The sequence below is a fragment of the Coregonus lavaretus genome, assembly GCF_964263955.1.
Source record: "Coregonus lavaretus genome assembly, chromosome: 4".
Taxonomy (NCBI): domain Eukaryota; kingdom Metazoa; phylum Chordata; class Actinopteri; order Salmoniformes; family Salmonidae; genus Coregonus; species Coregonus lavaretus.
In genome coordinates this window covers 68,164,321-68,177,396 of record NC_139991.1, presented here as the reverse complement: position 1 = coordinate 68,177,396, position 13,076 = coordinate 68,164,321, and the positions used below count along the sequence as shown (strand labels likewise).

General features: G+C 43.2%; 1 protein-coding gene across 1 annotated transcript; it reads left to right on the top strand.

The window, feature by feature from the left end:
- The first annotated feature begins 333 nt into the window (after positions 1 to 333).
- On the top strand, positions 334 to 10,881 carry LOC311128464 (TBC1 domain family member 13-like). Its single transcript, XM_084160619.1, has 12 exons — positions 334 to 391; positions 2,588 to 2,661; positions 2,837 to 2,877; positions 3,025 to 3,086; positions 5,158 to 5,257; positions 5,425 to 5,507; positions 5,758 to 5,917; positions 7,132 to 7,342; positions 7,778 to 7,941; positions 8,266 to 8,426; positions 8,697 to 8,754; positions 8,869 to 10,881. Exons 1-12 carry the CDS (start codon positions 369 to 371, stop codon positions 8,932 to 8,934), a joined length of 1,203 nt encoding a protein of 400 aa, XP_084016745.1. The 5' UTR covers positions 334 to 368; the 3' UTR covers positions 8,935 to 10,881.
- The last annotated feature ends 2,195 nt before the right edge of the window (positions 10,882 to 13,076 follow it).

Genomic DNA, 13,076 nt, shown 5'->3' with positions numbered 1-13,076 from the left:
TAAGCTATTCTAATTATTATTTACATTAAATAATGCAAAGTAGCAGAATAACATGAAAATGATTATGCATACATTTGGTGACGGGGCATAACAAAAAAAACAGCAGAGATCATCCCACACTGGAAAGGTGATATACTCGTGAAGTTTACAGTGTGAGTACAATCAGAAATAGTATTTCAGTCCAACTATGATAAGTTTGACTTCAAGAAAAGAAACTTCGAGTAATTTTTTACATATGTAATTGGTGCATAGGAATAGGCCATGTTACAGCACATCCTCATTTGAGTAGTCTTTACCAAATCGTGTATGTTTCCCCATCGGACTATTTTTCTTGTGGTACACAGGTCTAGCTTTTGGAGTCTTCCAACATGTCGAGCTCGTACCGAAGCAGGTGAGGTGTAGATTTGATTTATGAATGGACAGTGGGCCATAATAACAAATTCGACGAAATGTCATGTACGTTTGTCTTTTTTGGCAATCTCTTGTGGTGCGTTCTGTGTAGCTAATTGTTCGTGTATTATATGGTAGACTCCGAAGGCTAGGCTCACTTTAGCTAACTAGATAGCTAACTAGATAGCCCGTTGTCTCGATGAAATGGGAAGACATCTGGTAGCAACATCGATGAAAATGCTCGCTTCTCTGTACTGTACTACACTGCAGACAATGTCCCCCCCCCTATTCTCTGCTTGAATTAAATAATTGTTTCCTATCTAGCTAGCTATCTATGTGGATAGGAAACATTTTGCTCAAGCATAGGCACTCAAGCTGTCCACCGACACAACTATCATGTTTGTCTATTTCAGTGACTGTAACTATTAATAGTTAGCATTAAAACTCAATACATTTAAACTGAAGGAACCCTAAATGGCCATTTAATTCGAGGCTTTCAATTAACTAGGTAGTGGCTAACGTTAAACTGTTGAGGAAGGACTGGGCTAAGAGAATGCAGAACTTGTGCTACCTAATTCCTCAAATGTAATTATGCAACTTAGGTTGCTAACATACCCACATTCTCCACTGATGAAATTATCACAACTAACTGAGACCACTTTAGACTAGAGACAGTCAAACCTGTGTGTTGTATTTGACTTAATGTCAGCTATTGATAATCCACAAGACAAGGAGAAATACAGACTAGCCTACTCAAGATGCAATGGTGGTATATTGCATTACATTTGACCTATACAATGCACATACTGACAGGACATCCCTTTAAATCCTTGTAAGACAGGGGCAGTTCAAAGCAGGACACACTCATTTACCTGATTTTAATCTATTTAGGGTCCTGCTATTTGTGGCTAAATAAAACTGTTCATATGCCTACTATGGTAACCTATTTTCTGTGATGGCCGAAATGTTGTTGTCATGCTTAGGCTACTCATTATAAAGCTTCCCTTGCTTTTAGGCTACTATTCACTCTTGCTTCTGGACTTAACTGTTCGAGGAAAATAATGGATCCAACGTTATGAAGGGAAATCAAATGTAGGGTTTAATTGTGACAGCAAAGCACTTTTGCCTGGTGTTGAAGTTAATGATCTGAGGTCAGGACTGGTATCTTGCGAGGGCTGTTGCTTGATAATAAACAAATGAACAGTTTTCCCTTTTGAATAGCTCTGAGCCAAGTAACTGCTGATCGTCTGCAGTTTTAGAGGGAGCCATGACAAACAGGATGTAGCCGTCGAGGAAAGAGATACATTTCTATTACAGGAGAAAGGCATACTAGATTGAAATCATAGCTTTTGCTTTAGTTCTGTTCAGTAGGTTAGAACAAAATCAGAGTATCACAGATATAGCTAGGCTATGTAGAATGGACACAACTCTCTGATGTTGAATAGCTGAATAGCCAATCCTGTCAGTTCTACACGCACCTCTTTCTATAGCGTTAGCCTTAGATCGGCAGTATAAAATGTTATTTGTCACATACACGTGTTTAGCAGATGTTATAGCGGGTGTAGCGAAATGCTTGTGCTTGTAGTTCCGACAGTGCAGTGATATCTAACAAGTAATATCTAACAATTTCACAACATATACCCAATACACACAAATCTAGTAAGGAATGGAATTTAAGAATATATACATATATTGGCTAGTAATGACAGAGCGGCATGGACTAAGATACAGTAGAATATTATAGAATAGAGTATATACATATGAGATGAGTAGTGCAAGATATGTAAACATTATTAGTGTTCCATTTCTTAAAGTGGCCAGTGATTTCAATAGGCAGCAGCAGCTAGTGATGGCTATTTAACAGTCTGATGGCCTTGAGATAGAAGCTGTTTTTCATTCTCTCGGTCCCAGCTTTGATGCACCTGTACTGACCTCGCCTTCTGGATGATAGCGGGGTGAATAGGCAGTGGCTCGAGTGGTTGATGTCCTTGATTATCTTTTTGGCTTTCCTGTGACATCGGGTGCTGTAGGTGTCTTGGAGGGTGGGTAGTTTGCCCCTGGTAATATAGTCTAAGATCCACTGTATAGCCTTTGATGCTTTTGGGCTAAATCACAACAATCAATCCACCCCAATCTATTTTGAATTCCTCTGGGACAGGGTTTCCCAAACATTTTTTAATTTCTTGTACAAATGAAGGATCCAGGAATTCAAGGTGGCCTTGAGTGAAGAGAAGCTAGACTTGAAGGCACTCCGGGAACTTTGCTTCAGTGGTAAGAAAAAACCTTGCTTTCATCTCCAGAATGTAATTTTTTCATGTGTTATATTACTTAGTTTGTTACTCTGTCTCCTTATTTAACTTTATCTTGTCCTGTATTCATCTTTATTTTTTTCTCTCTGTCATTCCTCCTTCTCTCCTCCATCCCCACCCACCTATCTCTCTCTCAGGTATCCCATTTGAAGGAGGCATCCGTGCACTTTGCTGGAAAGTGAGTTGCTCCACCCATTTTAATAGACAGACATCTACAGTATGTAGCATTAGCCTTTGTTTTAGTATTAGTTTCAGCCTGTTTTTCTAATCTTATGTGTGAGGGATTGGGATTCTTATTTCGGATGACTTGCTTCCGTGTTTCCAGGTCCTGCTCAACTACCTGCCTCTGGACCAGACGATATGGGACTCCTTTCTCAAAAAGCAGAGGTAAAAACGTCTCCACCAGTTCTGGTGGACATCAATTATTTATCAATAGGAGGAGATTAATTGAAATGTTCAGAATAAGAAATGTGTGCACTTGCAGGACCGGTATGAATTAGGGCTGGCCGATGTGGCCTAAAACTCATATAATATATTTCCTTCTAACTTATGGAATATTCACCATATATAGTGCATTCGGAAAGTATTTACATTTACATTTTACATTTTAGTCATTTAGCAGACGCTCTTATCCAGAGCGACTTACAGTTAGTGAGTGCATACATAATTTTTTTAAATACTGGCCCCCCGTGGGAAACAAATCCACAACCCTGGCGTTGCAAACGCCATGCTCTACCAACTGAGCTACATCCCTGCCGGCCATTCCCTCCCCTACCCTGGACGAATTGTGCGCCGCCCCATGGGTCTCCCGGTCGCGGCCGGCTACGACAGAGCCTGGATTCGAACCAGGATCTCTAGTGGCACAGCTAGCACTGCGATGCAGTGCCTTAGACCACTGCGCCACTCAGGAGACGCATTCAGACCCCTTCCCTTTTTCCACATTTTGTTACGTTACAGCCTTATTCTAAAATGGATTAAATAAATTAAAATCCTCATTAATCTACACACAATACCTCATAATGACAAAGCGAAAAGTTTTTGCCAATAAAAAAATAAAACCAGCAACTTTGTTGTTGTGAGTGGTAGGGGGAGGGGCTTGGGAGAAAGAGACAAAGCGAGAGGTTTCACTCTCCCAAATATCTGTCAAAAATAAGCCCAATGCCCTTATTTTGAACCTTGTCGGTTGCCTTCCCGCCTTTGGAACAATGACTCTCATTGTTAGGGCGGAGACATGAGCATCTCCTGAGTGGCGCAGTGGTCTAAGGCACTGCATCGCAGTGCTAACTGTGCCACTAGAGATCCTGGTTCGAATCCAGGCTCTGTCGCGACCGGGAGACTCATGGGCGGCGCACAATTGGCCCAGCGTCGTCCAGGGTAGGGGAGGGAATGGCCGGCAGGGATGTAGCTCAGTTGATAGAGCATGGCGTTTGCAACGCCAGGGTTGTGAGTTCGATTCCCACGGGGGGCCAGTATAAAAAAATAAAATAAAATATATATATATATTCACTAACTGTAAGTCGCTCTGGATAAGAGCGTCTGCTAAATGACTAAAAATGTAAATGTAAAAAATGATATACTGTTCTCTGGTGTGAATGGAAGGTGCACAGCACAGAAGGAGCGAACGAGACGAGACCAAAAAGACAACATGAGAACAAGCGGACATAAACGCTCATAAAAACGAAAAATACCAAAAAAAATTATATATATATCGCCCAGCCCTAGTTTGAATGGTTAAAGTGAAAATGAAACCATCTATAGATGTATTGACTTTTGATCAGCCCTTTACATTTACATTTACGTCATTTAGCAGACGCTCTTATCCAGAGCCTTTGAGGCCTTTTATATAGAGCATGAAAACATGAACTGATCAAGACTTAGCCACTGTGTATATCCTTCCATGTCAGCCTTTTAATCAGTGACAGAATGATACCTTGGTAACTAACCAATTCTTGGTCAAGTATATCCCCCCTGTCCCGCTGGAGTTTACTTTGGGAATCTTTTCTTAGATTTTACCAAGTGTTCCTAGACAAACAGCTGACTCATAATGGAACCTGGCCTATTCAAATATCACACTAGAACACAACACACCCGGCTCAGGACAGCTATATCGGGTCGGCTCTGGACAGGGGAGACAGTGGTGGCGATTCTGCTGCTTCTATTGGCTCTCCTCACATTATTGAAATCCTTCAAATACTTTGACTGTTTGATTGAGCGTGCCTGGAATGCTTTGAATGGCCCCTAGTCAATTCAGAATTGTCCATGATGATGTCATATTGCTGAGTCTAGTCAATTTCACCAAGTCCAATTGTCGGTCAAATGTAACTCCTGAAATGATACCATTAGGAGTAGCTGACCTCCGATGGTCCCTGACTCTTGCTTTAATCCACAGGCGTAGAGATACAATATAATACTGTTCAATACTGTTCTAAAAATGTTGTTTTTAATTATGTGCCCACAGGGAGGGTTATTCCCAGTTCCTGAAGGAGATGATCATCCAGCCCGGCATCGCTAAGGCCAACCTGGGCCTCTCCAGAGAGGACGTGACCATGGAAGACCATGTGAGTTCCTCCTCTCCTCTCCCTCCTTCGTTACCCCCCAAAATAGACAAATTTCCTACTCTGATACACACCGCTGGGTTGTCTCGGCTAATACACAGGAACTTTCACCGAATTTTCCCATACATTCATTTTCATTCCCTCTTTCTAACTTTCTTTCACTCTCTCAGCCTCTCAACCCCAACCCAGAGAGCAAGTGGAACAATTACTTCAGAGACAATGAGGTGCTGCTGCAGATTGATAAAGATGTCAGGTAGGTAGCTAGGCACTTCTTTAGCTGACTTTGAAGTGAATATCTCCTTGTATTATAAGTAACTCGTCCTCCAGAACAGGGGCGAGCATTAATGAATAGTCTATTAATGGATTCCAGTAGCCTATCATGGAACACCATCTCTAAAACGGCAGAAGATCAGCAGCAGTGGCGCTCTCTCGTGGATTTTCCACAAAGGAACAAAGGATGAACTACTAAGTGCTAATTAACTAATGTATTTCTGTAATGGCAGGCGTCTGTACCCAGACATGGCCTTCTTCCAGTGGCCCACAGACTACCCCTGCCAGCTGATCCTGGACCCCCAGAATGACTACGAGACCCTCAGGCGCCGCGTGGAACAGACCACCCTCAAGGCCCAGACTGTGGACCGCAACCGCAGCGGGGTCACCAATGTGAGTCTGACCGTCAGAGAGAGAAAGTATGTGTGTGTCTGTGTCATTTGGCAGGTAGCCTAGCAGTTGAGCGTTGGGCCAGTAACCGAAAGGTCACTAGTTCGAATCCCCGAGCCGACTAGGTGAAAAATCTGTTGACGTGCCCTTGAGCAAGGCACTTTACCCTAATTGTTCCGGGAAGTTGCTCTGGATAAGAGCGTCAGCTAAATGACTAAAATGTCAAATGTAATGTGTGCGTTTGTTGTATATTTGTGAGAACAGACATATTGGTCTACAGAAATGGTCCCCCTTGCTTCGAGATGTCCACCATCCTTCCTGTACCCAAGAAAGCGAAGGTATCTGAACTAAATGACGCTCGCCCCGTAGCACTCACTTCTGTCATCATGAAGTGCTTTGACAGGCTAGTTAACAACCATATCTCCTCCATCTTACGTCACCCCCTAGACCCACTACAATTTGCATACCACCCCAGCAGATCCACGGACAACGCAATTGCACTGCACACTGCCCTATCCCACCTGAACAAGGGGAATACCTGTGTAAGAATGCTGTTCATCAACTACAGCTCAGCCTTCAACACCATAGTGCCCTCCAAGCTCATCACTAAACTCAGGGCCCTGGGTCTGAACCCCTCCCTGTGCAACTGGGTCCTGGACTTCCTGACGGGCCGACCCCAGGTGGTGAAGGTAGGCAACAACACCTCCACTACGCTGATCCTCAAGACGTGGGCCCCACAGGGGTGCATGCTCAGCGCCCTCCTGTACTCCCTGTTCACCCATGACTGCGTGTCCACGCACGTCTCCAACTCAATCATCAAGTTTGCTGACGACACAACCGGGGTAGACCTGATTACCAGCAACGACGAGACATCCTACAGGGAAGAGGTGGAAAATAACCTCCCTCAACGTCAACAAAACTAAGGAGATGATCCTGGACTACAATAGACAGCAGAGAGAGCACGCCCCAGTTGAGAGGGTCAAAAGCTTCAAATTCCTCGGCGTGCACATCACTGAGGACCTGAAATGGTCCCATCACACTGACAGTGAAGAAATTCGGCTTGGCCCCTACGACCCTCAGGAACTTCTACAATTGCACAATTGCCTGCCTAGGGGGGTAGTGGTTGTTTTTTGACTGGGCCTACCCCCCCCCCCTCACTCTCTCCTACCCCTTCTCCCCTCTCCACTCTTTCCCCTCTTTACCTTCCCGCTCTTCAGGTGAGCTCCCCGGGCAAGGCTCTCAACCTGTACCCTTCCAACGAGTACGAGGTGCTGCCCAATGGCTGCGAGGCCCACTGGGAGGTGGTGGAGCGCATCCTGTTCATCTACGCTAAGCTCAACCCGGGCATTGCCTACGTGCAGGGCATGAACGAGGTGGTGGGACCCCTCTACTACACCTTCGCTACCGACCCCAACGACAAGTGGAAAGGTGGGTGCGGGGGGGGGGGTCGGTAGATAGACTAGTAAAGTACTATTCTGTTGTATTAATGCAAATATCAGCTCTACCAGCTGCTACTTCCCTCTGATAGTCCCATTTCACTAGTCTCTGCATAAGAGTGCTAATGTTCTGTGATGGAATGGGTGTTCTGTGAAGGAATGGATGTTCTGTGATGAAATGGATCAAGCTAACTGATTCAGCACTGCCACCTAGAGGACAAATGAGGAATGGCAAACCACCCTTCTTCCCTATCTCATCTAATTTTCACAGATTGTTATTGCTTGACCTCCATTTAGAAGTATTTTATTGTCTGTCATATATAGACAGACAGACAAACACAATTGACACTTGGTACGGCACGATTGACTGATTGATTGACTGATATTTTGACTGACTGATTTACTAATTGACCGTCCAACCAACCAGAGCACGCCGAGGCAGACACCTTCTTCTGTTTCACCAACCTGATGTCGGAGAACCGGGACATGTTCATCAAGAGTCTGGATGACTCACAGTGCGGCATCACCTACAAGATGGAGAGTGTCTACTCCATGCTCAAGGAGAAGGACATGGAGCTCTACATTAAACTGGTGAGCAAAGGACTCCTGGGCCCTGTCCCAAAGCCATCCCTAGGCCCTTTCCCTGGGCCCTTGTTGACTCGTCTTCACGGCTCTGAAGGGATACAAGTTCATAGGGATATGGGGAGGAGTGGTATAGGGGAGGGGATATGTTTCGTAAGGGGGGGAGTTACACATTTGATCTGTTTACCCATTAATTTTCCCCATGCACCTCCAAACAAAGTGTTGGTTTTGGTTAGATTAATTCATTTAGTGGGATAATGTTATGTTGTTTGTAGTTATGATGGAGGCTAGTTCAATCTTTCAACCTCTCCCTCCCTCCATTCTCTTTAACAGCAGGAGCAGAACATCAAGCCTCAGTACTTCACCTTCCGCTGGCTGACCCTGCTGCTGTCCCAGGAGTTCCTCCTACCTGACGTCATCCGCATCTGGGACACGCTCTTCTCCGACCAGGACCGCTTCGACTTCCTCATCCTGGTCTGCTGCGCCATGCTCGTGTGAGTTCCCTTCTGTCCTGCCTAGCCACGAACGCCCCTAACCCCAGATTGACCCCAGCTCCAATTCCCCAAGTCTGTTGAAATGGACATGGAGTTTGGATTTTCTAAGAATGCAATGAAATTCCTGAATTTACTTGAATTTGGATGGAATTGGATAGGATTTGGATGGAATTGGATACTAGTAAGACGCTTGTCTGCATTTTACCATATGTTATGCGTTATGTTTGTTATTTCTGTTCTGATTTGCATGCCTGTCCTGTGTGGTTTCAGACTGATTCGAGATCAGTTGCTGGCGGGAGACTTCACGGTCAACATGAGACTGCTGCAGGTAAGACCATTTGAAAGGATCTATTCAAATACAGTGGGGCCAATGTAGGTCATGTTTTGGGCAACTAAGGAGGTTTTACTTGACATTTAACTGATTGTCTCTGTTCTTCTTCAGGACTACCCCATCTCAGATGTCCACACCATCCTGGCCAAGGCCAAGGAGCTTCAGGACGGCTCGTAGCCACCCCTACCTCCCTTCTCTCCCTCTCCTGGTTGGGGAGGGGAGGATACACCATTAAAACTGGTAACCATGGGCACAGCGAAGGAGGGAGAGGAAGACTCCTGGCGCCGGGTTGGTGCACGGTTGGTCGGAGAAACCAAACTCAGTACTTAGGCTTGTCGTCTCACTCTCACGGCCTGACAGTTTTTCCACTGGGAGGGTGTGTGGCCTCAAGCAATTTCTTTTTGCACTGAACACTTGAAAAATATTTACAAATCTGCATATATGAAGCAGAGAAACCACAGTAACCCATACAACAGAAGCATCATTATAAAGTCTGCCAACACTCCAAGGTTTTTTTTCAGGGTGTTTCTTTTTAGTGGGATGGGAATTACTTTTTTTTACTATCTAAGTGAACATGTTTATTTTTTATCATAAAGACGAAATATAGTACTACCTTGTAAAGACTAACTGTGGTTAGGGTTAAGTGCCTTGCTCAAGGGCACATCGACAGATTTTTCACCTAGTTGGCGTGGGGATTCGAACCAGCGACCTTCCGGTTACTGTCCCAGCGCTCTTAACCGCTAGGCTACCTGCCGTCCAACTCACTAACCTAACTCATAGTGTATGCTTATAGATTAGCCCAAATTCTGGTCAAGCAACAGGCAGGAACAAAACACAAAATTAACCCTTGATTGTCTTAAATCTAGCCTTACGGGTAGATTGATACGTTGATGATGATGATAAGGTCGCTTTTGATGTGAGGGCATTACTAAGCAAACAAATCAATCCGATTAAATTGGGCATTCGTTTTTAATAATATATTTTGACTTATCTCTGGTCGCATTAAAAGTGGCTAACGCCCTAGAAACCAGAATACATTGAACATGAATGACATCTTGTAAATGAAGCATAACACAATTTGCTCTGCATACTGTAAGGTTATTACAGAGAACAAATGATTGATAATAGTAGCTGAATATTTATCATGGATAAATTAATGACATTGAAACGCTATGACGATAACGTTTCTATAATCACATAATGGAATTGACAGATAAGAGTTGACAAATAACAGAGTTGATTATGTAAAATAACTATGATTGAATGTGTTATAGATTCTTTATTTTTTTTAAATGCTAACACTTTACCACAAAGCTAAGACACCCTTGAAATGTACTTACCTTTTCAAACAGTAGGACCTGCATAATAATGTGATACTTTAAGTACACAGAGAATGGCTGGCTTTGTTTTCATCAATATTGCTAGAATGAATCAGTGCACAACAGTTACCTTTGTACTGTTTGCATTTCAGTTTTATTAGCATTCCCTAGAAATTCCAAGTATCGCCATCCCTTTCAGTGGCAAGATGGTATCAGTCTACATTCTAACACTATTTCAGTAGCAAGATGGTATCTTCCTGCTGACAAATCGCCTAGACAGGAATTGGTACAAATTGACAGTCTGTAACTAGCTCTGGTTCAACGTAGCTTTATTGTTCTAAGGTGAGGTAGTAAGAGATACTATACTGAGTATTTTAACACACTCTGAATGAAATGGGAACACTCATCGTTCAAACAACTTGGCTTGGTCGATAATTGTGACTATAATCATGTCTTGATCTTAAAGGCCCAGTGCAGTCAAAAACGTGATTTTCCTGTGTTTTATATATGTTTCCACACTGAGGTTGGATTAATACTGTGACATTGTGAAAATTATGATAATGCCCCTTTAGTGTAAGAGCTGTTTGAAAAGACCTCCTGAAATGTCAGCTTGTTTTGGTGGGATGGAGTTTTGGCCTTCCATGGTGACATCACCATGGGGTAAATTAGTTAATAGACCAATAAGAAAGATTTCCAAACCTCTGCCGATAACATAAGCTATTTTTGTTTCTTTTTGACCATTTTAATTTAAAACAATCACAGTAAGGTATTTAATTGTTACCTAGAAATGATTTGATATTGAGGTAAAAAAAAAAAAAAAATGCTGCATTGGACCTTTTTAATGAATGTATATAAACAGTGACAAATCCCCCTTGGAGGTTCACTAATGACAATGAAGGAAAGTCTTGTCTTCCTGTGATTCACAAACGTTTACTGTCAACGATGAATGATTTCTCCTTCTCTAACATTCTCTCGTTCTTATCTTGCTCTATCACAATTTTTTCCCCTTTCCTTTTTTTCATTTTCTCATAATTCATTGCGCTCGCCTTTCTCCCACCTTTTCCCCCTCCTTGCCCTGGGATATTGAGGGCTTGTCCAGGATAGGGCTAGCAGCGAAGCAGTAGACCCTGTGCCACAGTCAGCCTGCCAACCGCAATGCACTGCCATTCTCCCTCTTATCATATGTCTCTGTTTCTCATCATATGTCTCTGTTTCTCATCATATCTCTCTGTTTCTCATCATATCTCTCTGTTTCTCATCATATCTCTCTGTTTCTCATCATATCTCTCTGTTTCTCATCATATCTCTCTGTTTCTCATCATATCTCTCTGTTTCTCATCATATCTCTCTGTTTCTCATCATATCTCTCTGATTCTCATCATATCTCTCTGTTTCTCATCATATCTCTCTGTTTCTCATCCAGCAGACGTTCCATTTTTGGACCGCAAACTATCTGTTTTACAGCTATGTTGAGACTGTTTCAGAAAGCAGCTCACTGCCTCTGGTCTCTCATCTCTGCCAACCGTTTGATGGCAGACAGCATAGCCTATGTGGCAAAAAGCTATTATAATTGTGGACTTGAGAATAACAGGGCTAGATAGGGAGAATGCATAGTCATCATGAAATATAAGAATATATTTTGTAACCCTGCATGTCGATGGCTTTTTCTGTAACACTTTTCCTCCTTTGAATTTAACATGGCTGAACAGTCTTTTGTTGTTGTCTGTTCGTTTGTTACTCGCACCACAATGTCCTTGGTGTCAGATGAATGTTTGTCATGCCAATGCTACACAGGGCAACAATATAAATTGTCCAGCGTGTTGTGCTCCGATTTGACCTATCCTCCATTGTCTTAAAAATCCATAACATCTTTGACTATGTGGAAGGACAATATTGCATTGTTGCCATTGGCGATTATATAAATCTGTATAGTGATTACATCAGGAGTTTGACAATGCTACGTGTAGCCATATTCTCTCTAAGGGTTCGTCTTTGTGTATTTTCAGGCAATCTTTTATAGATGCCAAGTGCGCAACAAGTAGAGTTTTTACTTTACACCCTTTCCCCATGTTGCTTTCCCTCGTTTCTCCCATTCTTCGTCTTTTGCTCTCTTTCACCTTCTGTGCAACTCTCTCTCTCTCTTCTTCCATCTGGTCTCTCCACCCTCTCAGGACTGTGGTGTAATGTAGCCCATGGAGCCCCAGCAGTGTGGGGTTATTAGTAACACATGAGGGTGTTTCCTCCATCCATATTGGTTTAGTGAGGTGAGGTCACCAATGGCTCTGCATCTGATGAAAAGGGAGCGGAGCGAAGCGCGCTGGCAGTAGAAACATGTGGGGGCGTGAAGCAGTGTAAGAGGGGAGAGAATGGGACACAGGCTCTTCGCTACAGAGCTGTCTGTAGGCTCTGCCAGGAAGAAAAACAATATTTCGAAGTATTAAGAGATTCATAAGGTTTATATCGGCTACACCCACCACAAAGATGGTGTCGTGGGTTAGGTAAAGCAGAACAATAGTAGTCCCACCATCTTCAAAGTTGGTTTTGCTTTGCTTTTTCAAAAAAATAAAAGGCATGTGAACTTGGTCCATCTGGTTCTTGGTAATGGACATCATGACCTCATCCTGGCATCATAGCCCATTTGTAGACAACTGACAGCAACTGACAGGTCAGAGAAAGTTCAGCTGCTCTCGTGGTAACTATAAAATCCTTTACATGAGAGACGTGCTACCAGTCAAAAGGGTTTCCGGTGGAAAACTAGCTTGTGAAATAGGAGAGATGGAGGGAAAAGAGAGGCGTCATGTTTAGATCGATCATTGTGCTTTAAGGGCTCTTAGCCAAGGCAGACTTAATCCCAACTGCCTCTTCCCTGGTGAACTGGAGGGATTGGCTGAGTTCCAACACTTCTAAATCACTTCCTTTCCATGTGATGTCTCCTCTCCTTAAAGAAAAACTCCTCCCAAAAACTATATTTTGGTATTTGTTTCATTAGTCCATTGTGGA

Coding starts and splice junctions, on each gene's coding strand:
- LOC311128464 (XM_084160619.1), top strand. CDS start 369: ATGTCGAGCTCGTACCGAAGCAG. Junction 392..2,587: donor TCGAGCTCGTACCGAAGCAG/GTGAGGTGTAGA, acceptor GTACAAATGAAG/GATCCAGGAATTCAAGGTGG. Junction 2,662..2,836: donor CCGGGAACTTTGCTTCAGTG/GTAAGAAAAAAC, acceptor TCTCTCTCTCAG/GTATCCCATTTGAAGGAGGC.